At 36.6% G+C, this 13,797-nt stretch overlaps 1 protein-coding gene across 3 annotated transcripts in view; it reads left to right on the forward strand.

Annotated features, from left to right (window-relative positions):
• The window catches only part of TBK1 (TANK binding kinase 1), a 50,781-nt gene that overhangs the window by 11,880 nt on the left and 25,104 nt on the right, over nt 1–13,797 (forward strand). For all 3 annotated transcript variants that reach the window (XM_083365929.1, XM_083365930.1, XM_083365931.1), the window contains exons 7-16: nt 317–427; nt 1,143–1,322; nt 1,465–1,661; nt 2,989–3,047; nt 4,375–4,466; nt 10,122–10,223; nt 11,476–11,539; nt 11,676–11,797; nt 12,569–12,645; nt 13,183–13,222. In XM_083365929.1, the coding sequence (XP_083222055.1) occupies nt 317–427; nt 1,143–1,322; nt 1,465–1,661; nt 2,989–3,047; nt 4,375–4,466; nt 10,122–10,223; nt 11,476–11,539; nt 11,676–11,797; nt 12,569–12,645; nt 13,183–13,222 (1,044 nt within the window). The remainder of the gene's footprint in view (nt 1–316; nt 428–1,142; nt 1,323–1,464; nt 1,662–2,988; nt 3,048–4,374; nt 4,467–10,121; nt 10,224–11,475; nt 11,540–11,675; nt 11,798–12,568; nt 12,646–13,182; nt 13,223–13,797) is intronic.

Genomic DNA, 13,797 nt, shown 5'->3' on the forward strand with positions numbered 1-13,797 from the left:
TAATATCTCATAGATACTTGTTTCACTATCTATATATATAAATCTGTTGAAAAAATTAACTTTTTAAAACTTCTTTAATTTTCAAGAAAAACACTTCATTCAAATTTTTAATGATTCCAAACTTTATGCAGTTAAAAACTGTGTTTCCTGTTATAGTTGTTAAATGGTTCAGTAACAATTAAAATGCCACTTCTTTAGAAATATAGTTAGTTCTGAATTAGAAAGCTGCCTAAGGTTGCTTTGTAATTCACATTGCTATTACATACTTTGATTATAGAATATGTTTCCTGATTATGGTATTTCTTATATCTCAAAGGTATAAAATTATAACTGGAAAACCTTCTGGTGCAATATCTGGAGTACAGAAAGCAGAAAATGGTCCCATTGAATGGAGTCGTGATATGCCTGTTTCCTGTAGTCTTTCTAAGTAAGTTTTGTCAAACCATTGATTTGCTTACATAATTTAATGTTGATTCCAATGTCTCATAAAATCTCATGTGAATATGAAAAAAATCTTGTGTGATTTAAGCAGTTTGGAGAATAGATAATGCACAGGACTTGAAATGACAGAATCCTTTCTTTGAGTAATCCACATTGCTGAGTTATAAGTGGAAAAGAAAATTCTAGTTTACAGTAGGACTTAATTGTATTGCTTGAATATAAAAAAGTCTATGCATGACAATATTTTATTCATTCATTTACTGACCGTTTGAAGTTACATCAGCACTGAAAAAAGTGACTTATGACCATTTTTCACACTTAAGACTCATGATCACATGATCAAAATTTGGACACTTGGCAACTGGCATGTATTTATGACAGTTGCAGTGTGCCAAGGTCATGAGATCAACTTTTGCAACCTTTTGACAAGAAAAATCAATGGGGAAGCCAGATTCACTTATTACCTGTGTTACTAACTTATCAACTGCAGTGATTCACTTAACAACTGGCAAGAAAGCTCGTAAAATGGGGCAAAATTTACTTAACTGTCTTGCTTAGCAACAGAAATTTTGGGGTCAATTATGGTCATAAATCAAGGACTACTTATATAATAAAATTAGTATATTTAAGTTTGGCTGAAACAGAAAGAATGCCATCATACTTTATCCAATATAATATTTATTTTCTATGTAACCTTTTAGGGGATTGCAGGTGCTGCTTACACCTGTCCTTGCGAATATTCTTGAAGCGGATCAAGAAAAATGTTGGGGATTTGATCGTTTTTTTGCAGAGACGAGTGACATACTTCATCGGATAATTATTCATGTCTTCTCTCTTCAACAAATGACTGCACACAAAATTTATATTCACAATCATAATAAGTAAGTGCTTCTATAATTTTATTTTCATAAGTCAACTAGGTCTATGATTTGTTTGCCTTTAGATAGATCCCCCCCTTACCCCTGGCTATTTTAATGGATTGGGAGTTCTTTCTTACATGTGTTGTTTTCCCCCTTTTAACAGTACTACCATATTTAATGAACTTGTCTACAAACAGACGAAAATACCTTCACACAATCAAGAATTGATATATGAAGGCCGGCGTTTAGTACTAGAACCTAGCAGACTGGCACAAGTTTTCCCTAAAACGACAGAGGAAAATACTATAATTGTTGTAAGCAGAGAAGCTGTAAACATCATAGGATTACTCTATGAAGAAAGTATGATGGAATTATTATTTTGTTATTAAAACTTAAGCATTAACATATTTTAGTTGTATTAAATGTGTAACTCTTAAAAGCTATACTATTTTATATAGGACTGTAGCAATTATTTTTTAAATAATAATAAAATAAGAGTTTTATTGTTGTATCCCAATGTATTGCACCAATGTATTCTTAAGTAATAGCCACTTCCAATCCTATCTAACTTTTATTGAGATAAGTCAGGGTCCACTCAGGACCCATCTGATATGGGCAAAATTTTAATTCAGTTTTATTTGGAATGTATCCTAACTCAATATTCTATATTACATGTGTAGTCAAAATTACACATTTTTCACTGGAAATTAATTAATGAAATAGCAATGAGTTGTTTTTTTCCATTTCATTTGAGAAATTGTGTAGTTCTGAATTGGTACAATGTTCCATCTTCATACATTTCAAAAAGGATTCTTAATATTTATTTTGCTTTTTGGTACAATTCAAAGAATTTTCAAAATAAAAAATAAACAGTTCTGAAAATACAGCAAAATACTACAGTAAAAAAGCAGAAATTACATAAAGTAAGCAAAAGGGGCATTATTTGTGATCAAAATGGCAAGAAAGTAAGTGCTATCTTCTGATCCAAGCCCTGTTCCGGGTAGGCAACTTTGGCTCTTTTATGACTCATGGACTTCAACTCCCAGAATTCCTGAGCCAGGATGGCTCAGTTTGGAAACCTCTCCCTGTCCCTTTCCCCTCAGCATGGCTGGCTCAGGAATTCTGGGAGTTGAAGTCCATGACTCATAAAAGAGCCAAGGTTACCTACCCCTGCTCTAGTATCTCAGTTTTGTTTATATATATATATATACACACACACACACACATACATACACACACACATACATACACACACACACACACACACACACACACAAAAGAGATAGCACATGCTTTGTGACACTGTACCTTCCATCTTACAAATTTTGACAGAATATCCTGTGGCAACTCCTTACCACACATTCAATTTGAAACGTAACAGTATTACTTAATAGGTAGAACTTACAATAATACGGACATTTCTGTTGACAAAGAAATGGGTACTAGTGAAAGAAGCTTTTCACCATATGATTTTCTTTAACAAATTATATAGTTATAAGAGGATTAGTTAGAAAAACATATTCTACTTATAATGAATTCATTCTTTCCCCAAATCACTCTGTGGTAGCTTTTATAATAGTTGCCATTTTCTCAGATTATCTTGAGGATATGTTCTGGGGTTTTTCTTTTTTTTTAAATTTTGACTGTAATTTTTAATTTTCTTTTTTAACCTTCTGTTCTATTGCAGTTTTGCTTCCCAAGGTTCATCAGCGTTATGACTTGGATAGTGATGCAAGTATGGCAAAAGTAAGTATCTCAGTTAATTATAATTACATGTATAAGAATGAATACTTCAGAGCCAGTGTGATGTTACATTGCTGGGCTGGGAATGGGGAGATCCAGGTTTTAGTTCTCCCTTAAGCATGAAACCCAGTTGGGTGACTGGGGAGCAGGCATTCCTTCTCAGCCCTTATCAATGTGACAAACAAAAGTTCCTGCTGAATCATGTTTTTTAAGAACTTCACTGTAAGAACTAGGTGAGTGCAATCCAAAGTAAGCAGATCCTGCAACTAAGTGAGACAAACAAGAACAGCTACATTTGAGATGTATAGGAGGAAAATAAATGTTATTAAATGCAGATAATATAGGGTAGAATTTTATAAGTAGTAATTTTATTAGTGCTTCTTTAAAAAACTTTTAACGATTATATAATAAGAACTTGCTTGCCTTACACCTTAATCTGAACTTCTTTGATCTATTACCACTCATCTTAGTAATTAATATACATAGTCTTCAAGTTATGTTTACTTTTTGCTTTTTCCAGAGCTTGTATTACAACTTTCTAACTTGATACAGCCTCAAGAGGGAAGAGCGTCGGGCGGGAGCCGGCAGGGCAGTCCTGCACACGCGCGCACTCCCCAGCTGCTAAGGAGTGCTCCTTAACAGTCGGGGAGCGCGCGCGTGCGCAGGACTGCCCTGCCGGCTGACGCCGGACGGCTCCGCCGATGCTGCCTCAAGAGGGAAGAGCGTGAGGCGCCTGCCATGGCTCCCTGAGGACTCCTTAGGAGCCGGGGAGCGCACGTGTGTGCAGGACTGCCCTGCCGGCTCCCGCCAGACGCCAGCCTGCCCTGCTTCCTCCACAGTGAGAGGGGAGGGCGTGCCTTCCCGGGCTCGCTGACTTGCAGCCAAGCCGGAGCCGAAAGGGGCTTTTCCTTCCACCCACCCTTTGGAATAGACGCAAGAGCTCCCGGGGTCTGGCGTTTGCAAGGGGGAGGGGAAGGGGCTGAGAGGCTCTTGGGGGTGGGAAGGGAGAGTCACGTTGGAGGGGGGACTGGACTAAGGAGGCTTGAAGTTGCTTTGCAGGAACAGGGACGCTTGATTGATTTATGTACTATTTTCCGGCGTATAAGACGACTGGGCATATAAGACGACCCCCCAACTTTTGAGATGATTTTCATGGGTTAAAAAGTCATCTTATACGCTGGAAAATACGGTATGCTTGGTATTTGGTTTAGTGGATTATATTCCCATTTACCTCGTGATCTTATTTCATCTAAATATTACATTACTGTATTAATAAAATCACTGTAGCAAATTATTCACTAATGCACTTTATTTGTTTTTTTTCTTACAGATAGTAACAGGAGTTGTATGTTATGCTTGTAGAATTGCCCGAGCTTTACTGCTTTATCAAGAGCTCATGCGAAAAGGAATCAAATGGCTAATGTGAGTGATGCTATTGATCAACTCTGTTCACTGTCATTCCTGCAGGTAACAGCTCTGACTCTGAATAATTAAGTAAGAGTTGGAGGTATGGGAAGAGTCCATTGGCGGCTAATAAATTCAAATAAAAGAATAAATATTCAATGTGTGTTTTTCAGTGACTATGTGAAACCCTGGTTAAGTCAGTAGCCCATTTTAAAATGCTTATTTTAATTGTTAAAGATTATATGATGCCATGCCCATGTACTTGCAAGATGATCTTTCTGTCTCAAAATCAACATGCTCTATTTGTCCCTCAAAAGGCTGTTTTTGATCCCTACCCAACCAGGGAATGAGGGCCCAAATTACTCTCTGAGACAAGGAGAGCCTCACCTTGCATGCATTTTTCAAAGCTGTGAAAACTCTTATTCTAATATTCTATAATCTAGGGTTTGACAGTGGTTCTGAGTTGCTTCTAAGTTTCTATCGTATTTGATTATGTTTTATGATTATATAATCAGCTGAGTTATGACAGTTTGGAAGATGTAGAAATATTGTAATAAACTGTAACCAAACAGGTGCAATAATGGATGATACTACTTCATACAAAGTAAGTGATTTATACTGATTAAATTTTCCTGATGAAAGGAAACAAACAAATCAAATACCTGCTAATAACAATATCAGATTCCATATATGTTTATAAAGATTAGAGATTAAAGATTCAACCCTAAGCATATTTCTTTCAACCCATTGTTAAGTTCTGGGCTCACAGCAGTATGCATCCTTTTTTCTATTCCTAATGAGAAAGGTGAAGGGAAGTAAAATTATTCAGTCAGGAGGCCTCTTCTCAAGGCATCTGAAGGGATTTTAAGTGACAGTTCCACAAGAATTAGTTCTTTAGCTTCCTGCAGAATTGAAGAATGGGCTTCTTTGATTTGATAACTTCTGTGCATGTGCATAAAGGAAGGAATTTGGGACTTTGGCTCCATTCACTATGGACATACCTCAAATATCCCTCTTCATAATTGATATAACCTTTAAAATTGTGTGTGTGTGTGTGCGTGCGTGCGCACACACACAGAGTGCTTTTTTTAAAAAAAAAAGTGCTGGAACTCAGAGGTGCTGTCACTGGGAGCGATGCCGGTGTCTTGCTATGACGGCACCACCCGTCCTTTGCACCCCTGCGGCTCGGAGCCACATACCACGGGGATTCCCCTCCGCACAGCCACTGTGGGGATTCCCCTCCCCACAGTTGCCATGCCGTGGCCCGTGCTGAGCCCCCACCTGGAGCTGCTCCGAACCCCGACCCAGAGCTGTGTTCCTCGTGGCAGTGGTCTCCGGTGCCAAACAGCCTCTTTCCAACCACATCCAGAAAAATATGTAACAAACACTGGAATTCTCAAGGCCATGTTTGGTATTTCCCAGCAATCTGTTACTGGAAGGAAAAAGCAATCCCTGCTGTGTTACTGATCCCAGAGAAGCATTTGTATGTGTGCAGGTATCCTTAGGGTGCCATAGTTATGGATGAGAAATATTGGTTGCAAAGTTGGCATTTCTGGATGTAATACAGATATTTTGGACTTATTTTTGTTTCTTTGCATGTTTGATATTTTAAAAAAGGCATATGCTACTGACTACGCTTATGCACATATGTAACATCTTTTGCTAGGATACATGACCACTGCTTGTCCAGAATGTGAAAAGTGAAAGATTGTGACTAAGTACAATTTTAATGTACAGATAATACCACCAGAAATTATTTAATAAATGTTGTTATTGATGTTAAGCTCACCAGGGAAAACATCATATATTCTTATGTACAGTTGCAAGAAAAAGTATGTGAACCCTTTGGGATTATGTGGAGTTTTGCATGAATTGGCCATAAAATGCGCTCTAAACGTCATGTAAGTCACAACAATAGAAAAACACAGTCTGCTTAAAATAATACTACACAAACATTAGCTGTTGTCATGTTTTAATTGAACATAAGATGGAAACATTCACAGTGCAGGGTGGAAAAAGTATGTGAACCTTTGGACTTAATAACTGGTTGACCCTCCTTTGGCAGCAATAACCTCAACCAAACATTTCCTGTAGTTACAGATCAGACCTGCACAACGATCTGGAGTAATTTTGGACCACTCCTCTTCACAAAACTGTTTCAGTGTAGCAATATTCTTGGGATGTCTGGTGTGAATCGCTCTCTTAAGGTCATGCCACAGCATTTCAATCGGGTTGAGGTCAGGACTCTGACAGCCACTCCAGAAGGCGTATTCTGTTCTGTTGAAGCCATTGTTTTGTTGAATTACTTGTACGCTTTGGGTCATTGTCCTGTTGCATCACCCATCCTCTGCGGAGCTTCAGTTGGCAGACAGATGGTCGTACATTTTCCTGCAAAATGTCCTGATAAACTCTGGAATTCATTTTCCCATCAATGACAACAATCCGTCCAGGCCCTGAGGCAGCAAAGCAGCCCCAAACCATGATGCTCCCTCCGCCATGTTTTACAGTGGGGATGAGGTTTTGATGTTGGTGTGCTGTGCCTTTTTTTCTCCACACATAGTGTTGTGTGTTTTTCCCAAACAAGTCAATTTTGGTTTCATCTGTCCACAGTATATTTTGCCAGTAGTGCTGTGGAACATCCAGGTGCTCTTTTGCAAACTTCAAACGTGCTGCAATATTTTTTTTGGACAGCAATGGCTTCCTCCTTGGTGTCCTCCCATGTACTCCATTCTTGTTTAATGTTTTCCTTATTGTAGATGTGTCAACAAAAATGTTAGCATGTGCCAGAGATTTCTGTAGGTCTTTAGCTGACACTCTAGGATTCTTCTTCACCTCATTAAGCATTATGCGCTGTGCTCTTGCAGTCAACAGGACAACCACGCCTAGGGAGAGTAGCAACAGTGCTAAACTTTCTCTATTTGTAGACAGTCTGTCTTACCATGGACACATGAACATCAAGGCTTTTGGAGATACTTTTGTAACCCTTGACAGTTCTTGATCGTAGGTCTTCTGAGAGCTCTTTTCTGTGGGGCATGGTTCACATCAGACAGTGCTTCTTGAGACCAGTAAGCCCAAAACAGGTGTGTGTTTTTAAAGGGCAGGACAGCTGTCAGCAACACATCCAATATCATCACACTGATTGGGGTCAAGGTTGGCTCACTCCTGGCTCCAATTAGCTCTTGGAGAAGTCATTAGGCTAGGGGTTCACATACTTTTTCCACCCTGCATTGTGAATGTTTCCATCTTATGTTCAATTAAAACATGACAACAGCTAATGGTTGTGTAGTATTATTTTAAGCAGACTGTTTTTCTATTGTTGTGACTTACATGACGTTTAGAGCGCGTTTTATGGCCAATTCATGCAAAACTCCACGTAATCCCAAAGGGTTCACATACTTTTTCTTGCAACTGTATATAGTAGGTTAATTATTTAAAGACTGAAGTGCAACATAACTAGATTCTAAATAACCTATTTTTCAAAACACACAACAGTCCAAACAGTAAAAGTAAAGTCCAAATTAAGAATATTTCATTCTTAAGAATTGTTTAATTTAAAGTGGTTTAGTTGTAATAGATGATTATAGATTCAAAATAGTTTTCAAGAGTGTACAAAAGATACTATTTTTTCCTAGCATCAGCTAAATTAGACATATTACATTGAGAAAAACATTTCTCATTTCTTTCCTGTTACCTTTATTGATTTCATTGAAGAGTTGTTAACATAGGAAATAGATTATTTTGTTATCTAATTTTAGCTTCCAAAAGACAGAAGGAGATGAAAAATATGAGGTTCTTTCCTGTTGGCTTTTTTGAATTATCTGTTTTAGATTCTAAAAGTTTAGTTCCTAAAGAAGTAACCTTGTAAATAATTTTAATGTCCTCCTCTAGTGCAGGGTAGGCAACCTTGGCTCTTTTATGACTCAAGGACTTCAACTCCCAGAATTCCTGAGCCAGCATGGCTCAGCTTGGAAACCTCTCTCTTTTCCCTCAGGATGGCTGGCTCAGGATTTCTGGGAGTTGAAGTCCACGAGTCATAAAAAAGGGCCAAGATTGCTTACTCCAAAAGCCAATAGAGGGAGCTTCTTTTTTTTTTTTTTTTGCAAAAAAAGGTGCGTGCTATGAGAAAAAAAGCTGTGTGTGTGTGTGTGTGTGTGTGTGTGTGTGTGTGTGTGTGTGTGTGTGTAAATATATATATAAATATAAATAGAACGTCCCGCATTTCTTCGCGTGCTTGCAGGATCAGAAGTTGTTTTTTTATTCATGGTTGCTCCCCTGGTGAGCATATTTATTTATTTATTTATTTATTTATTTATTTATTTATTTATTTATTTATTTATTTATTTATTTATTAGTTTTTATAAACCGCCCTTCTCCCGAGGGACTCGGGGCGGTGTACAGAGGAAGGAAGGTCTACAGATGAACAATAAAAAGTAATAAAAACAATATTGAAAACAAACTGGGACCCCAATTAACGCTATCATGCCAGGCCGGACTGCTGGAACAGGAAAGATATACACATCAGGAAGCTGATTACCCAGCCACATTTGTTTTGTACCTCCCCCCCCCTTTTTTTTTTTTGGTGGACCCTGAGCCTCTATCTCAAGACATGTTGTGGATTGAATAAAAAAACTTCTGATCCTGCAAGCACACACAGAAATGTGGGACATTTAGAAACACTACAGCCGTTTGAAGTCAATAGACCAGTGACCCGCTCAATGAGCAGGGTGCAAAAGCAGCCGGCTATATAGGCAAACTCCCAGATCTCCTATTCTTGCTCTGACGATGTTGGCAGTTTGGCCGATGAAAGCTAAGTGTTTTGCATATTAAACAGTTTGTTTATTTTTCTATCCTGGTGCTAGATTCTTTTCTTTCATACATACATACATACATACATACATATTAGTCAGAACATATATTTATCTCACAATATAAAATATTAAAATAGTTGATGTAATGTGGATACAATGATTCTTGTGGTATATTTAATATTTTCAATTTTAATGTTCCTAATTACATCAATAGTACTGGAGTTTATTAATTACCTTAGTATATTAAAATTAGGCAAGCCAAAAATATATTTCACATTTTTTGAGGGGGGCGGACTGAAAAGGTGATTCAGTGTTCTGGTAAATTGTATTTGAAGAGAAAAAATTTAATGAGGAATATAATGGCTTGAACTGATAATGTTAGCATACTTCAGTATTCACAATTCACAGTCCTCTTATCACATGTCTTAAAGACTTATGGCGTGAGTACAGCAGTCTACAAAAATCCAAATATGTGTCATGTATGAAAAGTGATACACTTGTTCTTTCTTGAACCTGGGATTGTTTCAGCAAATTAATTAAAACTAAAAGGAAACTCAAGCTGAAGATTCAAAAGAATGTCCTGATATTAAGAATGGTTAAGTAATAAAAACTTAAGAGTAGTAATAGAATAGTACAATTGGAGATGTCACACAGCAACCGGACATCTCTTTAGCTCCAATCTCACTGAGCAGGAGATTGTACTAGATTACCCAGGTCACTTTGTGTTTGTTGTATTCTTTTCATTCCTCACTCCCTCCTCCTCTGGAGACTGGTGATAGGCATTTTAATTTTTCCATAAGACCAAGAAAAAATTTCATAATGCTTTTATCTCTGTGTCTGTTGATTCAGTTGCTATGTTTTCTAGTGAAATCATCAAAGAAGAATACAATGAAACATTCCACAAAAAGACAGAGGTTGCTATCAAGCTGGAATGTTGCAATAGAAATACAGAAAAAGCTATGAAAATGTGAGTATTTCTATTTTTTAAAGCAAGAAAATTAAAGTGCTGCTCTTGACCACACAAATGCAGTACTAGCTAACTGATTATAAAATCAGTGTAATATCCCAGAATTGTATGGTTGGAAGGATCCAAGGATGCCAGCCAGGCCTGTTGAATGCAAAAATCCCAAATAAATCATTCTCAAAAGATTTTGGTCCAGCCTTAGCTCAAATACAAACACATCTAATGGAAAGCCAACCATCTGTCTGGATAATCGGTTCCATTGTAAAATTTCTATTCCACTATTGTTGATATCTCCCCACCCCTGAATGTTTGGTTATATTCTACATCCTTTAGTTCTATTATTCCTTGCCTTAAATTCCCATGATTCTTATTTGCTGCCATTTTGCTTGGACCATTAGTAGTTCAGATTCTAATAGAAAGTTTAAGCTTGCAATAAATCTTTATACTCATTTGAACTGCCTGGATCTCCTTATTTACCTGGTGCTTAACAGTTTGTCGACAATACTAAGAAGAAAGATCTATGAACATACATGTGAACTTACAGACATCTCTCCAATATCTGTCCATGCATATGTATATTGATGGTGGGTTAAGCATGGTGGTTGTGCACTACTATAGTGTTTGTTGCATGATAAATCTATTTTGATCTGATTTCCAATACAACCAAAGCAATTATTTTGAGTTGCATTTTGACACAATATATTGTTTTTTTGTTTTACTTTTATTAAAGCCATTTTACATAATTGTCCAGGTTGTAGTTACTCATGTTGAAATCAGAATATTTGGACCCTAGCTTGCTGACAAAATTTATGGAAAAAGCTTTGAAACTAGACAGCATCAGTGGAACATGATCATCACATGGAATTCAGTGGTTTTTTTTATTTATTTGTGTTTTGGAAGTTTTGTGAACCAAGAAAACCTGAGCCAGAGAAGAGCAGAGTAAATCATATGGCAGATATTATTTCAGTAACACAATGATTAATCTGCTAACATAAAATATTGAACTAATATTCAGCAAAACTGCTGCTTATGTCTAATGAAATTTCTGCACTGGTTTTTTATTGCCAAATTAGAGCCATATATAACTTGAGCAAGACTTTTAAAATAATACTAGCAATAATGCACACACATGAATTTTTCCAATTATATCCAAAATTATTATTCAAGAATGTTACATTTAAAAATGTGATATTGTAAACAAAATTATAAACCATTATTCATTTATTTTGTGCTTGTTTTCTCTTTCTGTGAACAGATACAAAAATGTGGCACCATCAGAAGTGGATGACATTTTAGACATACACTCAAAACTGTTACTGGTAAAACTTTCTATTACAATATTGTAGTGCACAATAGAGTTTCAGGAGCACTGAAATTTACTTGCAAAGGATTTTTTTTAGTTTTTAATAAGTTTACACACATTTGTATATATTTAAATTTATTGTATTTTTCTAGCTTTCTAGTTCTCAAGGAACAATAGAGAGCAGTCTTCAGGATATCAAAAACAAGCTTTCTCCTAGTGGTTTACTATCTGACAGCTGGACTAGCCAAGATGGTACACATCCAAAAGATAGAAAGTTAGTAGAATTTCCATTCAGTTTTAATTGTTTATTTAACTTTTAAATCCTGGTGTGAATAATTGTTTAGAGCATAGGAGGATTTTCAATTAAAAGCCAAAATGATGCTTTGGAATGTACAAGGAGACCTTTTGGGTGCCCTGCCATTCTGTTGGAGGGGAAGGAGAAGGGTCTGGGGAGAGTATTCTTTGCATGCTTCCGCTTTGCTGTAACAGCATGGGAATTAGGGAGGGGGATCATCTTCAGACACAAGATGGACTGCCTCTCAGCCGGTTCCAGCCTGACTCCAAGGTCGCTGCACCCTGAGAATGACCTGTTACCAGGCTTGTACCTCAGCACTCTCAAAAAAACCTTGTGGCAATATATTGGCTGCTGGTGGACTGGTCAGGGGTGTTTGGGTTTTGGAATGGGAGGAATAGCTTTGTGCTTTGTGTGGGACTGTTAGATTCTGCTTGTTGCAACCACTTTCTCTCAGTAAAAGTTCATTTGATTAACCTTATGGAGTCAAAAGTTGTGCTTTCTTGAGAGGATCAGCTGGGGCAGGTCCGTACAGACATGTTTGAAGCTTCTTAAAGGAGTTGTATCTTTTCCTGGGATTGCTTAGCTATTTTGAATGGTTGCTGGATGTTTCTTGGGAAAAAAATATTTTGTTTAAGTTGCAAAAAGTGCCAGTTTCATATCCCGGCAGCTTAAAGTCATTGTTTGCCTTTGAATTAAAAGCATTGCACAACAGGATTATCTATATTTTCATTTTATTCTGTTTTCTTCTAGCCCAGAAAGATTACAAGTCCTACTGACTTCCATAACTGATATTTATTATCAATTTAAAAAAGACAAAGCAGAAAGAAGTAAGTGGTTTCAAACTATTTTTGTTTTTGTTTTAGCTTCAGTTAATTACAAAACATCCTTAACTTTCTGGGTTGACTTGATTTTACAGAAATTTTGAAAGCAATTCAGCATTCTCTTGAGTAGAAGTGCAATTCCAATAAAGAACACTATTGAGAATGCCATATTGTCAGGAAAACAAATGGCCGTGGAGTTTTCAATTGAAATAGTATACGTGACCAGATTCATACTATCATATTTGAGACACATTAAGGGGAGACCCAGTCTCTTGAGAAGTCCATTATGCTGGCTAAAGTGGAAACAAAAAGAAGAGGAGAATCACCAGCAAAATGGGTGGATTAGATTATAATAGCAGTGAATACACCATTAAAATCCCTAAAAATCCAAGTTGAGGACAGATCATCTTGGAAAAAGTTAGTATGGACACACAGAGTTGACCCCAACTTGCTGGCACTGAATCAGTATATTAGTAAGGAGAGTTTAATTGCATGAAATAATTTCTTGGCCATCCAATCTGATTTAAATGGTTCCTTCTTTAGGACTTCCTTATAATGAAGAGCAAATTCACAAATTTGACAAGTAAGTCCATTTGTTTTATAAGGATTTTATACTTGTATTGTTCTGTATTTTCTTTGTTTGTTGTCTTCAACAATATAATTGGGGGAATAAGTTCTGTGAAGCTAGGGATGAAATGCCAAGTGGATGCCTTTGCTCTGCGTAATATTCCTTTACTCAACAGCCTTTTGTACTGTGTCCATATAAAATACAAAACATATATAAGGAATGAGCATGTCTATTGATGTATATGCAAAGATTAGAATGAGTCCTCTGTATTTTACAAATCTAGGCCTCATAACACTACAGAGTTTTAGAAAGAGTGATGGGGGAAAAATACAAATCAGCCATTGAAGAAAAAGCTGGCTGTTATGCAACTCTGAAGGTTTAGAAGTCTTCATATACATTTAAGATTTATTAAATGATAAGTTATTAATAAATTTAAACACAATGGTTAAAATTCTTTAACTGGAAAATATTAACATTCTAAAACATTCAACCAAACAGGAAAATGATTAAAATATTCTTAAAAGCTTTTAGTTTATTTGAGTTTTATAGCATGCATACCCTTTTTCATGGATTAATTTATACTTTATATA

The sequence above is a fragment of the Vipera ursinii genome (assembly GCF_947247035.1).
Source record: "Vipera ursinii genome assembly, chromosome: 6".
NCBI classification, from domain to species: domain Eukaryota; kingdom Metazoa; phylum Chordata; class Lepidosauria; order Squamata; family Viperidae; genus Vipera; species Vipera ursinii.